We start from the raw sequence: 21862 nt of genomic DNA on the forward strand, positions 1-21862 counted from the left end.
CGTCCTTACAAACGTGAATGAATAACGACACCGTCATTTCAGTGAAATATCTAATAAGATAGTTAAGATAGCTAAAGTCAGCTAGATAAGTCTGCCACAACTAGGTTAGGTTTTGTAACTTAGTGTGGAAAAATACCCCGAGTACTCTGATTTTTAACGCAGTTTCAGAAAATGTCAAAATTGGGTACCTTTTTATAGCTCTGGGTGAAGTTAAACTTATTTATGTGTTGGCGAGTCCTTTTTCCGAGGTTCCCTGCTTCCTGATCTCTGTTATCTTTTAAGACTAGTGTCACGTTTAATCAGTTAATAATTAATCGACGACCAACGTCCCGCTCGAGACCCTGGCCGTTTCATAAGGAAAACGTTCAGGGCTGAAGAGTTGAACGGAAAACCCAATAACAAAGTAGATTTATTCAAGTATTCACATAAATCCAGCGACAAGGACTCTTCGTTATATCTTCTTGAGATCGTTGTCGTGGATGTTCTGTACAGTACAGAAGCCAGTAAGCACTACACATAAACAGATCCCTACTATTGCTGCTGGATAGCAGTGGAACAACGCGGACCTCCGTCACTCTTACGAAAGATGGCCTTTTATTCAAACACAGTTTATTTGAAGGATGCCTGTGGAATGCAGTCAGCGCGGCCGTTGAGGATAGTTTCCTCCAAAAGATGGCATTTTTGTCAAAATGTAGTTATAGAATTGGATATAGAATTATAGACCACGGGGAAGGTATGCCTACAATGACCATGTAGTTACTGGATACAGAATTATAGACCAAGAGCAGAAAAGATCACCATGATGGTATCCTTTATGCCAAAACCGCATTGATGTTACGGTCATTTTATTGGTTAATTTAAGTAAATAGATTCACCTACTTCGAAGTTAAAGTTTTTCTCAAAAAGGATAGAACTGGTTGACTATACTTTACTATACTATACTATCTTGTTCTGTAACAAAATTAAAAAATATAACGCTAGAACTAAATTCAAGCCAAATATCTTTAATCACTTGATTATCTCTCAATTAAAGAATTTTTTTTAAAAAGTCAATAAAACAATTCTGAGAACCCCCATCGTTTTTATTTATTTATTTATTTTTACTTTTTAAAATTTTAATTTCATATAATATAATGTAATATCATAATAGCATCTAATAAATATCTGACTGCAGAGTGTGTGTCAGAGAGGACACTGAACAGACAGAGAAAGCGGAGAAAGACTGGGTTAGTATTCATTTTCTTTAATCACATTAATACATCTCAATCAAATAAATCCTACATTCTCTCATACACAGGTCCAGTTGGTTGGGTAGGAAAAAGGCAGAAATCTGAACTTGGTGGGACCTTACTTTATTTTTGTCAGAAAGGAAAAGTAGCCATGGAGGGGAGGAGTTGGAGGGAGGTGTGACTTTCTGAGAGAATCATCCAATGGGAGGGGAGTATGTGAGTGGGTGATTGAGAGAGAGAAAGACAGACCTGAGACCCATATGCATGTTTGAGCACTAATTAATTTACTTTAATCACTGTAATGTAATGTAACATGATAGTATATGATATTATATCATGTAATAAATATCTGGGTGTAGGGGTAGGTTGGGGTGGGGTTGAGGTGATTGACAGCTGTCAATCAAAACAAGCAATAAATCAATCATTTGGACCGAAAGTGTATACTATCTTTTTACAGCACTTTTCATACACAATGGGAATTCAAAGTGCTTCACATCAGATATAGAAGAATACAAAAGCATATTACATCCTGAGATCACCCTGGGAAGGTCTTTGGCAAGGAAAAAAAACTTAAAATAGAATAAAAATATTAAAGCTAAAATGGAGTTTAAAGAAATAAAATGAAAGATTAGAGAGACAAAACCTACATTAAAATGAGTAAAGATATAAGGAATATAAAGTGTGTAAAGAGAAAATTAAGAAAAGAAGAAAAAAGTAAAGAAAATTGTAATAAATTAAAAGAAATAAAAATGCACTGTAGTGCTTAAAAGTTGAAAGTGTAGTGCCACAGGAACAACATTTTGATTACATTTTTTTTGGCCTGTTTGGAGGCCATTACAGTATTCAACTCTGCTAGAAATAAAAGCAGGGATATGTTTCTTTAGATCTGGTTTTGGCAGGACATCTCTGATCTTGTTGATGTTTTTAAGATGATAAAATGCTGATTTAGTAACATTTTATGTAACTACTAAAACTGAGATCAGAGCCTATTACTTGGTTACATGCTAGCTCTTTAGAGTATAGAGTTTTCCAGTCCAAGAAGGCAGCTAGTCTGTACCTGTCGCTGCTATTACCAAATATAACAATTTGTGTTTTTGTCTTTTTTCAGCTACAGAAGGTTTTGGCCCAAAATGTGCTCAAGGCACTTGCAGAGAGTCAAAGGCATGGTAGTTGTTTGGGGAAAGGGCTAAGTAAATCTGAGTGTTGTCTGCGTAGCTGTGGTGAGATAACCCAAAATCTTATTTGGCCAAGAGGCCAAGAGTAAGATTTGGCCAAGAGGAAGCTTGTATAAAGTTAAATAGGAGCGTCCCAAGAGCTGAACCTTGGAGGAACACCACAAGTCACTGGCATTCTTTCAGAAATATTGTTTTCTATTTCAGCAAAGTAATTCATGCCTTGCTGGTACAAACTGAACCATTTTGGAGCTGTTCTTGAGAGTCCAACCCACTTCAAGTCTACCTATAAAAGGTTATGGTCTATGATAGCAAGCAGTGGTAAAACTAATACAGTGGTAAAATTTCCCACAATCTGTATTCAAAAAAATGTCATTAATTACCTTTAATCAGACCAGACTCAGTAGTATGAGTAGGCCGAAATCCTGACCAAAATTTGTCTAGACAGCATGCGGAAGGCCAACACACATATTGCGGAAAGATTATTTGAGTGAAACTGGCTTAAATCTTAAATAACATTCAGTTTGTTCAAGCCCATCTTTAAGTAAGTTGCCAGTGCTAATAACCCCATCAGGTGGCAAAACCTCTCTTGTTGTGAGCTGTTTTACAAGCATGCTTTGGCAGGATCAGGAGTCACGAATAACAAGTCATCTAGTTAATCCATTGTTTAACTACTATTTTGTGTGTGCAGCTTCTGATATTCTAAAAGGACAAATGATTTTAACCAATAAAAAGCTTTCATCCTACATCACTGCGTTCAACCATAAATATCAATAATACTTCTGAGTTTAACTGGCTTGGCTAGCATGTGTAACTGCAGCTCTGGAAATTGCTCCATATCATCTGAAGAAAGATGATAAACATAAAGCCTGATTCTAGCTCTGGAATATGCAGTCAGCAAAAGACTGGGCTCAATCTCAGACTGGCTGTAATGAGCAGCTGGTTCAACCAGAAACACAATGTCTCTCTCCTGGCCAGAGAACCTGCGGATAGTGTCCATCACTACCACATCATCATCTATATGCTTTATGACATCATGTGGGAAAGAAGGCCTGACATATGATTGGAAACTAAGTCTTCTCTTTTGGACCATAGTTGAGAAGAGAACAGCAATATCTCTGGGTGAATGGCCTTCCTCCAAAAGGGTTTCAACATGTCTCACTACTTCTGTCATTATGGGTGCTTGGTAATGGTTTAAATAAAAGTTCCCTTCCAAGGAGAGGATATAGGTCATTGTCTCATGCATATGTGTCAAGTGGATGGACATGTCTCCACTAGATCTACGTTCAATCACTCCAATTAGTTTATTCATTTCATCAAATACTTTTTCAGAATTTTGGACAACCTGGCCTAGGTAGGCAGTGCTGGTCTGATTGGTCAATAGGGGCAAGCCATCAACAAAGGTCTGACATTTCTGGAAGTAGTCAAGGAAAACCCAGATTATTCCTCTTGATATCGGAACCAGTTCCTCTACCTTTCTGTACCAGTCTCCATGCTTGATGCGGAAGTTTTGCCCCTCATCTACCACAATATGCTTGATATCAGCGTAAGCCCCTTTCATCATGAAGCTGGATCTTGTGTCACAGAGGCAAAGATTCCGCTTTCTGCAAAAATAATTTTAAAATGTTATGCATTAGGATAAACTGTTGAACTGATGCACTAAAGCCTCCTTTGTTATCAATTTAAAGATGTAAACAATGGCAACAGAATCTCAATGGACACTTAAATCTCACTTAAAACCCACCTCATGAAGTCTTTCAAACCTTGATTTTCACAGAGATAAAGGATATTCTCCAATTTACACTGTTCAGAATTTTTTTATCTTCTTGATTTTCTCCATCGCTAGCAATGTCTTCCGAGAACCAGCCAAGCCATGAATAAACAAACATTTATGGCCTTCCTAAAACTGAAGAATGTTGTACCGTTCCTCAGTGAGCAGATTGATGATCTCCGAGCCAAGCCTGTGTCTCAGTGGTGAGGTGAAGCTGAGGACCACAATGCCTAAGAGACACCTAAATAGAAGCAGACGGGAGAACACCTGACGAGGAACGAGAACAGAATAAGACAGGTGAACACAAAGAGGGAAGAGGATGCAAAAAATACGAAAGTCCATCTAACTATATGTTCAGTCCAAGTAGCCTCATCAGTATAGCTGAGGGAATCTCAGCTACCCAGGTGAGAGAAACTGTGTGTGTGAGAGTGAGAGAGATGTTTGAGTAGGTCTTACTCAGCAAGGTGACCAAGCCTTCACCTCTTCCAGATGACCCAAGCTGTAGCTGTGAGGATACAGGGGGTGACCAGCAGTCTCACTTTGTATCATTTCCCCTGTATTGCAGTCCAGTAGACAAGGGACCACGCAAATCCATTTTGTGTATCCACCAAGATTCACCAGCTTCTGTTTCAGATGAAATGCTGTTTCTTTAGCATATTTCCACAACTCAGCAGTTTCTTTCTTCCCAATAGAGAACAATTTGGCATGTTGCCCAGAGAAGATCAACAGAGCCTCGCCATTGACGTCTTCATTTGCTGGTCCTGGTGCTCTGTAACTGACAGTCTTAAGACAGGAAAGAGCAGGCACACAGCAGAGAATGGGGAGACCACCTTCTCCTTAGCAACAAAACGAGGACGCAAGAGACAATGCAGGCACGCACGCGGTTCTTACCCAAAGTCTCTCTACACAGTTGTATAAAACCCAAGCAAGCAGAAAAAGAAATAACTGTATACACAAACTTAAAGAACAATATAACGTGGTGAACTGATGATTCAAAATAGTATGTTTCACATTTGTTTTTCACTTTTCATACACAGCGGGAATTCAAAGTGCTTCACATCAGATATAGAAGAATACAAAAGCATATTACATCCTGAGTCTATTACTAGGTTATGAACTAGCTCTTTAGAGTATAGGGCTTTCCAGTCCAAGAAGGCAGCTAGTCTGCACCTCTCATTGCTATTACCCAATATAATAATCTGTGTTTTGTCTTTTTTCAACTGCAGAATCTTCTGGCCCAAAATGTGCGCAAGGAACTTGCAGAGAATCAAAGGCACGGTAGTTGTCTGGGGAAAGAGCTAAGTAAATCTGAGTGTCACCACATGTCACTGGCATTCTTTCAGAAATATTGTTTTCTATTTCAGTAATTCATGCCTTGCTGGTACAAACTGAACCATTTTAGAGCTGTTCTTGAGAGTCCAACCCACTTCAAGTCTACCTATAAAAGGTTATGGTCCATAGCATCAAGCAATGGCAAAACCGATACAGTGGTAAAACTTACCACAATCTGTATTCAAATAAATGTCATTTATTACCTTTAATAACACCAGTCTCAGTACTATGAGTAGACCAAAATCCTACTAACTTGCCAGTGTTAATAACTCCATCAGCTGGCAAAGCTGCTATTGGTGTGGGCTGTTTTACAAGCATGCTTTGGCAGGATTAGGAGTCACTTGAATAACAAGTCATCTAGTTAATTCATTGTTTAAATACAATTGTGTGTGTGCAGGTTATGATATTCTAAAAGGACAAATGATTTTTAACCAGTGAAAAGCTTTCAGCCTACATCACTGCGTTCAACCATAAATATCAGTAATACTTCTGAGTTTAACTGGCTTGGCTAGCACGTGCAACTGCAGCTCTGGAAATTGCTCCATATCATCTCAAGAAAGATGATAAACATAAAGCCTGATTCTAGCTCTGGAATATGCAGTCAGCAAAAGACTGGGCTCAATCTCAGACTGGCTGTAATGAGCAGCTGGTTCAACCAGAAACACAATGTCTCTCTCCTGGCCAGAGAACCTGCGGATAGTGTCCATCACTACCACATCATCATTTATATTCTCTATGCTACCATGTTGGAAAGAAGGTCTGACATATTGGTACAACAGAGAAGACTTAGTTTCCATAGTTGAGAAGAGAACAGCAATATCTCTGGGTGAATGGCCCTGCTCCAAAGGGTTTCAACATGTTTCACAACTTCGGTCATTATAGGAGCTTTGTAATGGTTTAAATAAAAGTTCCCTTCCAAGGAGAGGATATAGGTCATTTTCTCATGCACACGTGTCAAGTGGATGGACATATCTCCACTAGATCTACGTTCAATCACTCTAATTAGTTTATTCATTTCATCAAATATGTTTTTTTGAATTTTGGACAACCTGGCCTAGGTAAGCCCTGCTGGTCTGTTGGTCAGTAGGGGCAAGCCATCAACAAAGGTATGACATTTCTGGAAATAATCGAGGAAAACCCAAAGGAGTCCTCCTGATCTCTTAGCCAGCTTCTGTGCCTTTCTGTTTTGCCCCTCATCTACCACAATATGCTTGATATCAGCGTAAGCCCCCTTCATCATGAAGCCGGATCTTGTGTCACAGAGGCAAAGATTCTGCTTTCTGCAAAAAGGCAAAAATAATTTTAAAATGTTATGCATTAGGATAAACTGTTGAACTGATGCACGTAAGCCTTCTCCTTCACATTCTTTATGAATCATTTTGAATTTGTCTTGGATTTGTATTTGCCTTGAGGGCCGGTTGTTTGCGTTGAATACAATAAAAAACTTTACAAATGCAAAACGATTCACAGAAAACCGTGTCCATAGATTAGTAAAAGTGAAATCGCAAAGATAAAAAGTTATTTGCTCCGCGTACAACTTATCAAAATACAACATAAACAATTTATAAGGTTTTTACAACAAAAAGAGAACACATTCAGAATGAGTTTTAACTTTACAAGCACAGAAAATTATTTAGCTAAAACTGCGTTCTTGCGGCCTATTATTTTAGTCTCACAGACTGGATAAGTTTTGCTTAAATTTTGCTCACTGATGTATAATCTGGATGAATAAATATCGACATCAGTCCTGGTGATTTTGTTAATTTTCCTTCTTAATCCAGGAACGAGTGTCTTATCACCGGATCTACCAGAGGTTTGGTAGGCATACCTTCCCCAGGCCGCGTTAGCTGCGAACTGCGTAACTTCTGATGAACTCCTGCTTCTGCACCAAGGTGATCTGATATTTAACCTATATGGGCTAGACTACAATTATTCTTAATGGTTAAGACAACAGTTTCTCTTAAGATATTTACTAACGCAAACGCACAGAGACAGAGCAAGACAGGGGTGAAGCCTTTTAACACATCTGATGCAATTTCAGTTTATATGATGTACCGATGGCGCACGAATTTTCATGATATGAAAACGTCTGGAGCTAGGACAAAACATTTTCCCGCCACTTTACGACCAGTTTTCTACGCGGATCAAGTAGCTAACTGTTGTTTCATAACAAAGGACAGACGATAACTAGATAACTCATAAACACCACGGAAAGTTGAAGCATAGCCAACTTCTCAACAAATTTCGTGCAGCGGTGCCACACCCGGCTTGACCGTTTCAGAGGGGAAACATTCGGGCATCGAGAGTTGAACGAAAAGCCCAATCATAAATGATATTTATTCCAAGTAATCATATATATCCTCTAGCGACAAGGACTCTTCGTTATATCTTCTTGAGATCGTTGTCGTGGATGTTCTGTACAGTACAGAAGCCAGTAAGCACTACACATAAACAGATCCCTACTATTGCTGGATAGCAGTGGAACAACGCGGACCTCCGTCACTCTTACGAAAGATGGCCTTTTATTCAAACACACAGTTTATTTGAAGGATGCCTGTGGAATGCAGTCAGTGTGGCCGTTGAAGATAAATGCCATCTTTTGGAGGAAACTTTGTCAAAATGAAGTTAGTGGCTATAGAAAGCATGTTATTACTCTGAAGTGTATTTGCATTATTTACGGACATTAGTCAGCTCCTCAAACTGGACAAGTGAGAGAAATTGGTGATGGTGTTCATATATATATATATATATATATTGTGTCCGTTGATGCAGGAAAGAAGAGACAGGAAACAGTGCGTTACCTTGTGGCCTTTTATTAATGCAGAGCTCTGGAGGTGTCACTTCACAGCGCAGTGCGAGTGAGATCTCAAGCATAACTTTGCAACAGACAGACTTATAGTTTTCTCGCCTCGCGCCACTTCTGCTTTTGTTCTTTTCCATCTCAGCCGTCGCCTCTGTCTGACTGTCGCGTGCACATGTCTTCTTGCACAATCACACATACGCACTTCTAGGGCATTTCCTGGTATGTCTGGACATACAGTAATTATTTTTATTAATTCAAGCATTAGTCCTATTCCCTTCTGCGCATTATTCTCTATTATTGTAAGCTTAGCATTCATTTAATTTATGCAACCCCACACTATATATATATATATATATATATATATATATATATATATATATATATATATATATATATATATAAATAAGTAAACAGCATTCCAATTCAGGCAAAAACATAAGAAACGTGTAATGATACAGAACCAAAGTACTGAACACAGTAAGTGCTGATTCCATTAACTGATCTACCTGTGCTAATTAGTATCAGCTGGGCTGGTGCATGGTGATAGATTGCTGATGTGTTCAGTGCTTTTTTTGTCCACTGTATTACCGTAACGGTAAGCGGTGAGCAGGCGGACGCATATGCGGAGGAGAGCAAGATTTATTAAGGGTAAATCCAAAGTCATAGTCGTTAGAGTAGTCCGGGGTCATAGAGCTAACACGGAGATTTTTAGAATACATGATAAAAACACGGGCTAGAATAAACGAAGGCTAGTAATTACCAAATGCACACGAAGGCAAACAGGGGAAACAGGCTATAACAAAGACGCTAGGATAAAAGCAGGCTAACAAACGAAGGCTTTGAAACAGGCAGGCTTTCAAAAACCGTTCAGACGTGTATTCAATCAACCAAACACAACCACTCAAATAATGAACATCAGAACTCCAAAGCCGCCAGACAGGGTTTAAATACTTGAACTAATGAACACTAAACAAGGCACAGGTGCAAATCATTAACAGTGAAAACCAAAACAAGGACTGGAACTGGACTGGAAAAGTGAACCATGAGACAAGGAAACCATAGAGACGGACAATAGGAGGGACCAACCGTGACAATCACATTATACTGTATTCATAAGTGTTTGCTTAGAGAGTACTTATTGTACAAATATATATTAAAAGCATCCATATAACACATGCCTTTTAGTCAAAAACAAGTCACTTAAGAAAAGGCTAAGAAGGATATGACCTGATGTACACAGTATACAGGACTCCAGTATCAGTCAGCAGACTTCAGAATACAATAGTTGTGCCATTAGTGGTGGCCCACAGTTTAACACTGACTATCAATGTAAGGCCGGCTGATAAGGTCTACAGGTTAAGGTGTGTCTAATAATGTAATGGCTCTCTGTACAGACAGTATTTTGCTGTATTTAGCAAGGCACTGTGTGTGAGAACTTTTTGTTTAGAAGTTTTATTTCTGCTTGTCCTGCTGTTAGTGCAGTTGCGACAGAAATTCTTTTTCTCTCAATCTTTATGGTTAGGAGAAAAAAAATCATTAAATAAAGCAAGTGTAAATAAAGTGCACCTGTTAAATTGGGAAAAAAAGTACGGACTGTATAAATGATCCCTGAATCACAGACACTAAGGCATAGTAACCATTCTGCTGAAGGTTCAAAGGTTACAGAATTGACTGAAATCACTGGCAAGAGAGAGAGAGCGCTACAGGCATTTATCTGCTCTGATGTCTACTGCAGCAAAGTAATTATCAGCTAGGAGTGGCGTTCCTGCATCAAAAAATTCTCATTTCAGGCTTGACTCTCTCTGAAACTGATGTAGTGAGATTGGGGTGTGGGATGGGGAGAGGTGGTGATTTAGTGGAGAGGAAGACTTGTGTTTCACTGTAGAATGAAGGAGGTGGTCAACTTGAAAAGATCAAGTCCAAGTTGTAATATATGGATTTCAGATCAAGAAACTGGGTGCCTGTGTTCATGCTATATCATCAAGAGCAAGAGATGACTTTGGAAGATAGGAGTTATAGTCACCATTGCAGTGTTGTAGTGTTTTATGTTACATTGGTGTAACAGATTCAGCATAGTTCTCCATCTCATTGATTGCTCTTCGGAAGATCTTAGCCATAATTATCTGTACTTCCACATGCTACTTTGCCATTTCAGTATGACTGAGTGATTAGTAGTTAGACTGCAGAAATGGCACGTAGACCTTGGTACACTCGAGAGAACCTCTGTGAATGCGGAACTTTATTCACTGAAAAGGCTTTTCATTCACCATGAAAAGGGCTCTATATTGTCAAACACACAACAGCTCAGTTGAAGGGACTCTCCGTGGTCAAAAGATTCTGGAAAATATTTTTGCACCAATTTACACTGAGAGAGTTCTGCCTCCATCATCAAATTACAGATGGAAGAAAAACGTGTTCTTCTGGCTAGTTCAGTTTGAAACATTAGCTAGCACAACACCAAGGGCCAGTTTTGCACTTGTGAACCTTCTTCTTTCTCCACCCAGTCTATGAGATATAAAAACGATACCATTATGCTATCTTATACTTGCTATATGTATGGAGGGATGTATGAAAAGTGAGTGAGGATCTTCCTGGCACTTGCCCTCCTTGGCCAGCAGAGGCAGTATCCCAGAGGGGAAGTCTGTATGCATGGCAGCTTCTGAGTTGCAGTGAGCCCATCACAGACAAATAAGGGTGCATTTCTCCTCGTTGGTTGTAAATGTCAGCAGCTGTTTCAGCTTGGGGCTTCAGTGCTTTTAAAGTTGTTGGACTGAACACATGGAGACTGGGCCACTGCCAGGGTTGTTTGGGCCCCATGATAAGAATACCACAAGTATCTTTAAAGGGCCTCTGCCAGAATTGTCCTAAATGCCCACCCGAAACAGCACAGCTGCATGGAGAGTGGGCCACTGCACATCCTCACTCCACATTCTCGCTGTATGTCCTCAGGCTACACCCTCAGTATGCCTCCGCGTTTTTTAATACCCACTTTACAGGCACTGCTTTCTGGGATACGGTGCTTGAAAAGTATCTAGTGCAGTCTTTGAAACCATGACAAGAACGGGATGCAAAAAACCCCCAACCCTAGCTATTTTTGTTAACAGCCACACAGATACATCTGTAACATACTTCGACATGTAACGTGAAACAGCACATCATGGCCTATAGCGCTGTTTCTGTTCGGACTGTAACGGTGAGCGGTGAGGAGGCGGACGCGTGTGCGGAGACGAGCGAGATTTATTAGGGGCAAATCCAGAGTCATATTCGTTAGGGTAGTGCAGGGTCATACAGCCAGTACGGAGAGTCCGGGAATACACGATCAACTAAACGAAACAAAAGCACACGATGACAAACAGGGGATGCAGGCTACAGCTGCTAGACGTACCGCACGGACACTAACATTGCAACAACCCGCAAAACACGCCGAACGGCAGGGATTAACTACGTTAAGAGTTAAACGAGCCACAGGCGCAGAGCATGAGGGGTGGAGGAGAAATGAAGGAACGGAACCACAGCAAGGAAGTACAGCAGAACAAAGAAACGAGACAGGGAAACCATGACAATAAGGACGCTAGGAGGGGCCAGTCATGACATGGACACAGAATGCAAATTAGTTAACGTAACTCGTTTTAAGAACAATTACATGCATTGTTGATGATGCATGAGTCACATTTAAAACCATTGACAAAAGATGGGCCATATTTAAAAAGTTTGAAAACCCCTTCTCTAGTGGACATCACAGATATGTGGACGTCCTGGTTAACATGTCTACTGAATCCTTCGAAATAGGCCAAAAGCATCAGGACAGTGAGACATTCCACAATTGTTCACACAGATCCAGAAACTACATCTATTTAAAAAAGAAAACCATCTCCTTGAGTCGTATAAGGACTATGAGATTCTGAGAGATTTGTGCGCTAGCCTTTACTTCATTGATGACGAGGAACATTGGGGCCTGACCAGCACACAGAAGTGACCACTAGGGGTAGACAGTACTCTACAAGTTAGAGTCTTTCTTCACATTTCCAACAGCACCTAAAATATTGTGCATCAAATTCCATTTAACTGTCATTTTAGCTCTTTTATTTTTTTTTTTTAGCAGTGGATACACTAAACAACCCAAGAGGATGGTTTTATTTTTATGAACAGAAATCATAAAGTCAAAATTATTTATGTACCATTATTTTACAGCGCATGTTATCACAAAGAAATTTGACAAATGTCTGGGTCCAGATCCCAAATGAGCAAGCCAAAGATGACAGTAGCAAGGAAAAACTCCCTGGGTGGAATTAAAGAAGAAACTTTGCGAGGACCAAGACTCAACAGGAACTTCATCGTCCGCGGGCCGCCCAGCATATAACCAATCCAGGCTTTACTACGTTATATTCAGTCCAGTTAGCCACTTCAGTAAAGATAAGGGAGTCTCAGCTACTAAGGTGAGAGAAACTGTGTTTGTGTGTGTGTGTGTGTGTGTGTGTGTGTGTGTGTGTGTGTGTGTGTGTGTGAGTAGGTCTTACTCAGCGAGGTGACTCCTCTCCAGATCCTTCCCAAAGAAAGAAGTAAAGGGTGCTGCTCTCTAAACACACACACACACACACACACACACACACACACACACACCGGCACACATTCGCACTCACTCACACACACACACACACTCACACCCACTGGCACAGGGCCATGCACACACAAGCACATCTGTCACACCATGCATTCTTCTGAATTTTCCCTTCTATTATGTTTGAGCTGCATTTATAGTTGACCGCTTTGAATTTTGCTTTAAATAAAACTGAAAGAGAAAAAAAAAAGACTTATTATAAGGTACAAGCATGAAGAAATAAAACCCTTAAAGGGGAGGGTGTTAAAGAGCTAAAATGGACATCCCACAGAAATGAAGTGGGAAGGTGAGCTGAAAGAGTAACGGTAATCCATGCCGAAGTTGTTCCGAACACCAGGGGCTGGTGACTCTTAAACATCCTGCAGCAACTGTTGGGATCTAGAGTCAGTGTACATGCGTTAAGAGAGTCTTTTGGCTCCCTCATTGATCTAAATCTAAAACTTTAAACTATTTGATGTTCATTGTGATTTAAATATGCCCAGCAACACAAGTGCTTCTAAATCACTGAAACATTTTTTTCTCAGTGTATCAAAATGAACAGTGTCTAATAGTCGAATAGATTTCTCTCTTCTCCTAACCTTCTAAATAGTTGATTAAAACGGAATGTGAATATTTTCTATTACACTATTAATGGTTTAAAGATATTACTGTGCTTTACAAAGTTGGACTGCAAGCATAAAGGTTTGTGTAGGATAAAACAGCCACAGCTAGCAGGTTGAGGATATTCCCTCATCCAGGTGACTCGGACTCATTCTGGTATTTCTCACCCTGTTTGTGTTAGTGCTGGTCAGTGTGCTCACGTCAGCAGACGTTCCTATCACAGATACCTTGTTCCCAAGGCTTCCCCACTAGCCACAAGATACTCAGATGACTGGTTTTGTATTTTTACCAGCCTGCAAATCTTATTTCCCCCTGATCGGCATGTTTCTGCCTGCTTTGATTTACACTTCAATAACATCTTTGTAAACACTCATCTAATAATGAAACATTCACTTTGATTGTTCTCTCTCTCTCTCTCTCTCTCTCTCTCTCTCTCTCTCTCTCTCTCTCTCTCTCTCTTTCTTTTTCTTTCACATACCACTCAGATTTCTCATCCTGAAAATGGCTTTTTTAAATTACAGGCCTCGGCATTTGTTGTGTGACCAAAACAATTATGGAAGTCTAAAGAATCGGCTAATTAAAAGGTAATTTTGGCTCATCGGATCACCACTGCCACCATCATCTCTCTCTCTCTCTCTCTCTCTCTCTCTCTCTCTCTCTCTCTCTCGCGCGCGCGGGCGCTCTCTCTCTCTCTCTCTCTCTCTCTCTCTCTCTCTGTGTATGTGTGCGGGAGGGGCGGCCCATCACTGCCTGACGTTTAAATGGGCCGATGTTGAACACATGCGGAAAGCCGGGACGGCGGCAGACAGGACCCCCGCTGGGATGATTAGCGCAGGGCTAGCCGACCCCTCGGCTGGCCCTCGCTCACAGCTAACCGCCTCCGTTTGCTCCGGCTGCTGTCATTAGTGCGCGGCGTGCGAAGGGGGAGTCGCTCTTACCACAGCCTCACCTGCAGCCAGGAAGGCGGGGGCCGTTCAGATTAGTGAGGGGGAGAGTAGACTCTGCTGTCCAACACACACACACACAAAACACAACACATAAATCATACAGTATTCAATAAAAAGAATAAATGGATTTCAAACCCCATGTTACTAAACAGCAAAACAATATTTTCTCAATTCTTCATGGTTCAGATAAGAAATGAAGGGAAGGAAGAATTATGCAGTAAGATGACTCACATCGAGCAGTGTCTGGGTGTTGTGTTGTAAGTTCACTCACAATGAGCAGTGTCTGGGTGTTGTGCTGTAAGATGACCCACATCGAGCAATGTCTGAATGTTGTGCTGTAAGATGACCCACGTTAAGCAGTGTCTGGGTGTTGTGTTGTAAGTTGACTCACAATGAGCAGTGTCTGGGTGTTGTGTTGTAAGTTGACTCACAATGAGCAGTGTCTGGGTGTTGTGCTGTAAGATGACCCACATCGAGCAATATCTGGGTGTTGTGCTGTAAGATGACCCACGTTAAGCAGTGTCTGAATGTTGTGCTGTAAGATGACCCACGTTAAGCAGTGTCTGGGTGTTGTGTTGTAAGTTGACTCACATCGAGCAGTGTCTGGGTGTTGTGCTGTAAGATGACCCACATCGAGCAATATCTGGGTGTTGTGCTGTAAGATGACCCATGTTAAGCAGTGTCTGGGTGTTGTGCTGTAAGATGACCCACGTTAAGCAGTGTCTGGGTGTTGTGCTGTAAGATGACCCACGTTAAGCAGTGTCTGGGTGTTGTGCTGTAAGATGACCCACGTTAAGCAGTGTCTGGGTGTTGTGCTGTAAGATGACCCATGTTAAGCAGTGTCTGGGTGTTGTGTTTTCAACATGACATACATTTGTTCCTGGCAGGAAGGTCACTAATGTACTTGTGTTTGTCATACCTTTAACTATAATGAATGTGCAGGGAATTGGCTTTGTGTGTGTGTGTGTGTGTGTGTGTGTAACCCAAAGCCCCTCAGGCTGGTCATTCACTACAGAAATAAACAGATGACACGGTAATCCTTTCTTACTCACACACACACACACACACACACACACACACACACACACACAGTGGCCATCACGCCTTGGGACATGGAAGCCCGAGTGAACGGCCACAGCTGGTGCCACTAGACTGCATTGACACATAACACACACCCACACACACACTTTCAGATAGACTCTGTCTGTAATCTCTGTCTGTCTGTAATCTCTGTCTGTAGTCACAGCTGTGAAGACTAAGCAGAACTGACCGACAGTTCACCCACGTCATCTACACACTGTCATGCATTACATGACCTGTGCTTACATTCAGATTGGTAAATTGTCTGCGAACACTCTGAGAATCGAGGCCTCTGAGTCACTTTCTGACATGGTGACATGAGTTCTGTGCAGTACGAATTTCAGTGCTAAATTGCAGTCCTTACTGTTACTGTACAGCCTGTGCAGTGTTCTGGCCTCTGATTTTCTCTCTTTCTCACACATCGTGGTTCCTGAGTCAGTGGGCTCTATGTGTGTGCGTGTATTTGTGTGTGTGTGTGTGTGTGTTCCATGAGCCTTGTGTGTAATTTCTCTTTCAAGTGTAAAAACTCTTGTCTGTTCACATTATTGCTGCTACCTACTCACCAATGTCTAATTACTGTACAAACAGCCTGGAGTGCCTCTCTCTCTCTCTCTCTCTCTCTCTCTCTCTGTCTCTCTCTCTCTCTCTCTCTCTCTCTCTCACACACACACACACACACACACACACACACACACTCTTACACACAGGTAGTAGTTTCTGTCAAAACACCATGTGGCAGGGCAGTACGACTGATCACCTGGGGTCAGAGAGACAGTGGGTCTGCCCCTAAGGCTGGTCACTGTGGAGATGGACAAATATGGACCAGATTGTTCTGGACACGCCTTATCCAGTGTGCTTATGGCAAAGAGGGAAAGGGAGAGAGGGATCAGCAGGCCAAGATGCCAGACTGAAACCCAGAGTAACTCGCCTGCTATGAAACCACACACACACAGACGGGAACACAAGGAGACTGAGAATGGCAGAGAGAGGAAGATACTGAGGACAGAAAGAGATGGAGAGACAAAAAATGGAGAGAGGAAAAACAGAGAGAAAGAGAGAGAGGCTGGAGGTCATGGAGACGGTGACCCTAACGAGGTTGGGGGTCATGGATAGAGATGTGGGTTTCAAATGTACACACACAGCTACTACCCCACTACAGAGACATGATGAATTATGCCATTAACTGCACCCAGTGTATATGGTTGATTGTCAAAGTTGGCCTGTGTGTGTGTGTGTGTGTGTGTGTGTGTGTGTGTGTGTGTGTGTGGACAATGGCCTCTAATGGAGGTCACTTTGTTACAAAAACGGCCGGAGCGTCGGCCAATGCTGTTTCTACTTGTTTACGTACAGCCGGGCTCACCCGCCCCCCCTCTCCCCACAAGAGCTAATGCAGCGTTAACACGGCACCGCTGGCAACTTAATTACAGTGCAGTGCCAAACAAAATGGCACCACAAAGTTCTCCTTCCTCAGCCTCCTCGACTCTGACACGGGTATCGCGACAGCCCCACAGTGGCCGGCTCTTTAGTAGCCCCATTAATGAAAAACGCATTAAAAGGCATTAGCTCTTAGAATAATGCATCGAGAAGTCCAAGAGCAACACGAGGAGAATTCATAACACCTGCTCCCGGATTCAACACAAACTGTACCGTCGAGGCAAGGTTAATGCTTCACTTTTAAGAGTTTTGACTCCACTAAAACTTGGAAGGGCGTACAAAAATTCAAACACAGTAACAGATAGTATACAAACGACTGTTTGTGAGAACGAAGCGTAGGCGGTCCTTCCACTGTAGGCTATTTTAAAATAACTTGTAAGTGGAGGCTTTATTCTGCGTTGCTCTAGGTACATTCACTGGCGTAGCCATTACAGGAGCTCGAGCTTTCAGCCACCGTATAAAATAATTAAACAACTAGCCTCTGTTCCGCGAGACCCGATTATTCCATCACGAACTAATAAGAGCTGAAAATAAATCTTTTGAAGGACAGTTTAATGAGCACTAATCATTAACTAGACAGGCCTATTATATTTAATAGCTTTTATGAATATTGTGTTTAAATGAGGCTTCAGTTGCCACGGCCGTTTATGCCTGGATAGGCAGAGCATGCGGAAAATAATGAGCATTCGCTGTTTGAGGCCGTGCCTGATCGATTGGCGAAGACTCTAATGACCTGTTTGGGGTTTTGATCACTTTAACTCGATCTAGAATGCTAAGGGAGCAAGTTCTCAACCAGGACTTCTTTAGCTACATGGAGGTAAGGAGATGAGTGAATTCATACACCACGGAGACAACATCTGAGGGTTAGGGTTAGGAATAAGGATTTGAGCATATATCTCGTAGATTACACATATAAGCAGCTGCATGTAAGTGTGACGCTGTAGGTTCTGGACTCGAGTTAGATGCTTTGGATACCAGTTGCTACGGACACATGTTTTGGGGTGCTTATGTGTCATCACTTGAATTAATCAATCATTTCATCAGTACTGGTTCTCTCTCTCTCTCTCTCTCTCTCTCTCTCTCTCTCTCTCTCTCTCTCTCTCTCTCTCTCTCTCTCTCTCTCTCTCTCTCTGTGTGTGTGTGCATCCATTATCAATTACTTAAGAGCCTCTTTCATAAGTGTGTTTCCAAATTCTTGACTGAAATCGGGAAGTAATTTCAGAATCTTTCCAGAAAGACAATTATCTCTCTCTGTCTCTCTGCCACCCCCTTCCATCTTGGATAGTTCATCCATTACTTTGGGGGAAGAGTGTGACAGAAATGTCATTAAAGAGAGACACTAACATCACTTAAAATAAAAGGCGTCATGCTGTCAGCTGATGGGAATGAAGCACCTTGCACTTCTGAGCATCTGTAGTGGCGCACGACCGCTGTGACAGAAACGCAGGTCTGAATCAGTGTCGCGACTGAAGCTAATAGCGGCAACTGCGTTGTCGGTGGGGTGTGAGGGACGTACAAACCTGAACCTGCGTGCCTCCAACCCCCTCTACACACGCACACACTCATTCACACACAAAACACACACTCTTTCTGTTACTGGTGCACTGGGAGAGTGTGTGTGTGTGTGTCACTCAGACCTCCAGCTGGGGCATTTGGGAAATGCCAGTGAGCATGGGCAGCTTGCTTGACTAGGCGCAGTCCACACACACACACACACACACGCACGCACACACACACACACACGCACACACACATACACGCTCTCTCTCTCTCTCTCTCTCTCTCTCTCCACTGGGAGTCGTGGAAGTAGGGGGTTTGGGCGAGTCACACACACACAAATGTAGGCATGCATGCTCACAGACACGTGTGCATATACACATAGATATAAAGACAGACATGCACACAAAAAATACATGTGCATAGAGTCTTTCTATCTTTCACTTACACACACACGCACGCACGCACGCACGCACGCACACAGAGTCTCATCTGTAGACTGACAGGAAGACAGGTCAGGCCTGGCTTAAGTGCTGGTCCTGTGTCAGAATGTGTGCTTCGACGAGCCTGTCACTCAATTCACTGACAGGAGGAGTGAATATGTGAAACTAAGGGGTACCAGTGTGTGTGGGTCTGAATTCAAGAGGATCTCCTGCTGCTTGCCTTTAGGTGCGGCTGTGTGTGTTGCCCCCTGGTGGCTGCAGGGCGGTACTGTAACATCATGTTCTGCTCGTAATTAGCCTGACGCAGGGTGATGTGTGGACAGAGACGGCAGCACGCCGTGCTCTCTACAGAGCACAGGCCACAACCCTCCATGCACACACACACACACACACACATCCCTTGAAATGTGCACAAACACACACACATGTGCATTGCTATTCGTGTGCATGCATTACACACACATATCTTCTTTGCTGAGAAGGAAAGCTCTACCAAGGGTGCTGTAGCCCTGCCAAGGGTTCCTCCTTAACAGAGCACATCAACACTGATTCTCTTTTCATGGTCACCCAAAGCCCTTAGCAGTCGCTAAAGCAAGCTGTTATTGCCAGTCTGCCTGGCTGGCAGCGTCGAGATGATTGTCGTTTTGCTGCCTGTTCTGTGCTGTATCTTGCTGTCACAGGTAGATGTTCACTAATGAAGTGCAGAGTGGTCTGATGCTGGGCTCTAATGGAGGCCCAGTGTGTTTTCTGTGGGGGTAAATGGTCTGTTATTAAGGCCTACATCACAGAGGAGTATGCAGCTGTGGTACTGGGCAGGCACACCCACAGCCTCCCCGGCTAAACCTCACATCCACCAACCTCACATCCACCAGCATCACATCCACCAGCATTACATCCACTAACCTGACATCTACCAATCTCACATCCACCAACATCACATCCACCAGCATCACATCCACCAACCTCACATCCACCAACCTCACATCCACCAACCTCACATCCACCAGCATTACATCCACCAGCATCACATCCACTAACCTGACATCTACCAATCTCACATCCACCAACATCACATCCACCAACCTCACATCCACCAGCATCACATCCACCAGCATCACATCCACCAGCATCACATCCACCAACCTCACATCCACCAGCATCACATCCACCAACCTCACATCCACCAACCTCTAATCCACCAACCTTGCATCCACCAAACTCATATTGAACACAGCTACCTACATATTGAACACAGCTACTATCTACATATAGTTCAAGTTCAAGAGGTTTTATTGTCATTTCAGCTATATACACAACAAAAACGAGACAATGTTCCTCCAGGACCATGGTGCAACACAAAAACAACAGTGCAACAGACAACATGCTACACAAGTGCAAACAGTCCAATATAGTGCAAAATATAGATAGTAGTTGAGATGTATATTTCAAATACAAAGTTATATGTTCATGAAAGAAGGGATATATGAAAAATACATAAACTGCTCATAATGAGTTAAAGAATACTATGATTTATAGTGACTATCGTAAAGAAAATCGTGATCATATATCTTTACAGTTGCTAAGGTATTTCACTAGTAAGCCATAGGTTGCCTGTCCAAGTCCCACCACTGCTAAGTTGCCACTACTGGACCCTTGAGCAAGACCCTTAACCCTCAATTGCTGAAGCTGTATTCAGACATAATTATAAGTCACTTTGGAAAAAAACATCAGATAAATGTAAATGTTTACAGAATTTTAGCATATGGCTGGGGAAATCAAATCTTGGACAGGCAGAGGATGATGGGTAAAATCTCTCACTCGGCCCTCAGTGATTGAAGCTGAACAATATGATGTCGATTACTAAATGTGTGTCAGTTGGTGCAGGCGGAGCAGTCCAGTGTGGTGGGAGTGGAGCTAACCTGCTCTGGTATTACGCAAATAGACTGTGGAGGTACGACATGCATTCCTGTACAAACCATGTAAAGAAGACACAGATACACACCCACCCACACACACACACACACACACACACACACACACAGACAAAGACACACATACACACAGACAAAGACACACACACACACAGATACACTCAGACACACAGAAATACACACACACACACACACACACACACACACACACACACACACACACACACACACACACACACACAGATACATGTGCAAACACACACACACACACTTTGCATACCACCCTCTTTCAGTGTAAATAGCTTTATTTTTGTGATGGTGCACTCTCGGTAGGATTGTTAATTTGATAAGCAATTAGAACAATAAATCACTTGAATGAATGAAATGAAATATAGAAAAAAAGAATGCAAAACAGACAAGATAAAGAGATTAGTTCACGTCCACTTCAGGCAGCCAGTTACTAGTGGGACCCCGATGGCCCCACACAGATTGGACGTCTGTTGCTTCTTTCAGATCCGTGTTGGGTGCATTCATTCCCTTAAAGCATAACACGCTCCTCTCGTCCCCAGAGAGTGCGGCTTACTGGGTTCCTGATGTGAAGCCTGACCTGGAAGCAGGTTTTCTGACCTGCCCTTTGACCCAGTGTAACAGGGCATTGGTTCCTCTGTGACCCTGTACAGAGGAAAGCCTTGGGGATTAGTCCCTGCCCTGTCTTCCGTGACTCAGAGGGAAGGAACCACTCCAGACTAGATCCTTAATTAATAAAAATCATGGAAAAAATGAGAGGAAGGAAGAAGACAGAAAAGGAGAGAGAGTCAGAGAAAGAGAGAGAGAGAGAGGAGAGGGAGAGAAGGGGGGGAGCTAGAAAGAGGAGGAGAGAGTCTCCTTCGGAGTGCTGCGTAGGTCCTGACAGCTGTGGGGAAAGGACAGCAGGGTCCTGCACAGCTGTGCCCAGAGTGGGGCCTGTCACAAACACTTAGGCTGACAACCCCACGCTGCTCATTA

At 42.4% G+C, this 21862-nt stretch overlaps 1 protein-coding gene across 1 annotated transcript; it reads right to left on the minus strand.

Annotated features, from left to right (window-relative positions):
- Positions 1-451: 451 nt before the first annotated feature.
- Positions 452-20086, minus strand: LOC118242292 (schlafen family member 13-like). The gene is given in 6 exon segments (XM_035532349.1): positions 452-484; positions 3876-4005; positions 4146-4219; positions 4221-4439; positions 4653-4955; positions 19775-20086. Coding segments are annotated over 6 exon segments (1071 nt in total).
- Positions 20087-21862: the final 1776 nt, after the last annotated feature.

The sequence above is a fragment of the Electrophorus electricus genome, chromosome 12, assembly GCF_013358815.1.
Source record: "Electrophorus electricus isolate fEleEle1 chromosome 12, fEleEle1.pri, whole genome shotgun sequence".
NCBI classification, from domain to species: domain Eukaryota; kingdom Metazoa; phylum Chordata; class Actinopteri; order Gymnotiformes; family Gymnotidae; genus Electrophorus; species Electrophorus electricus.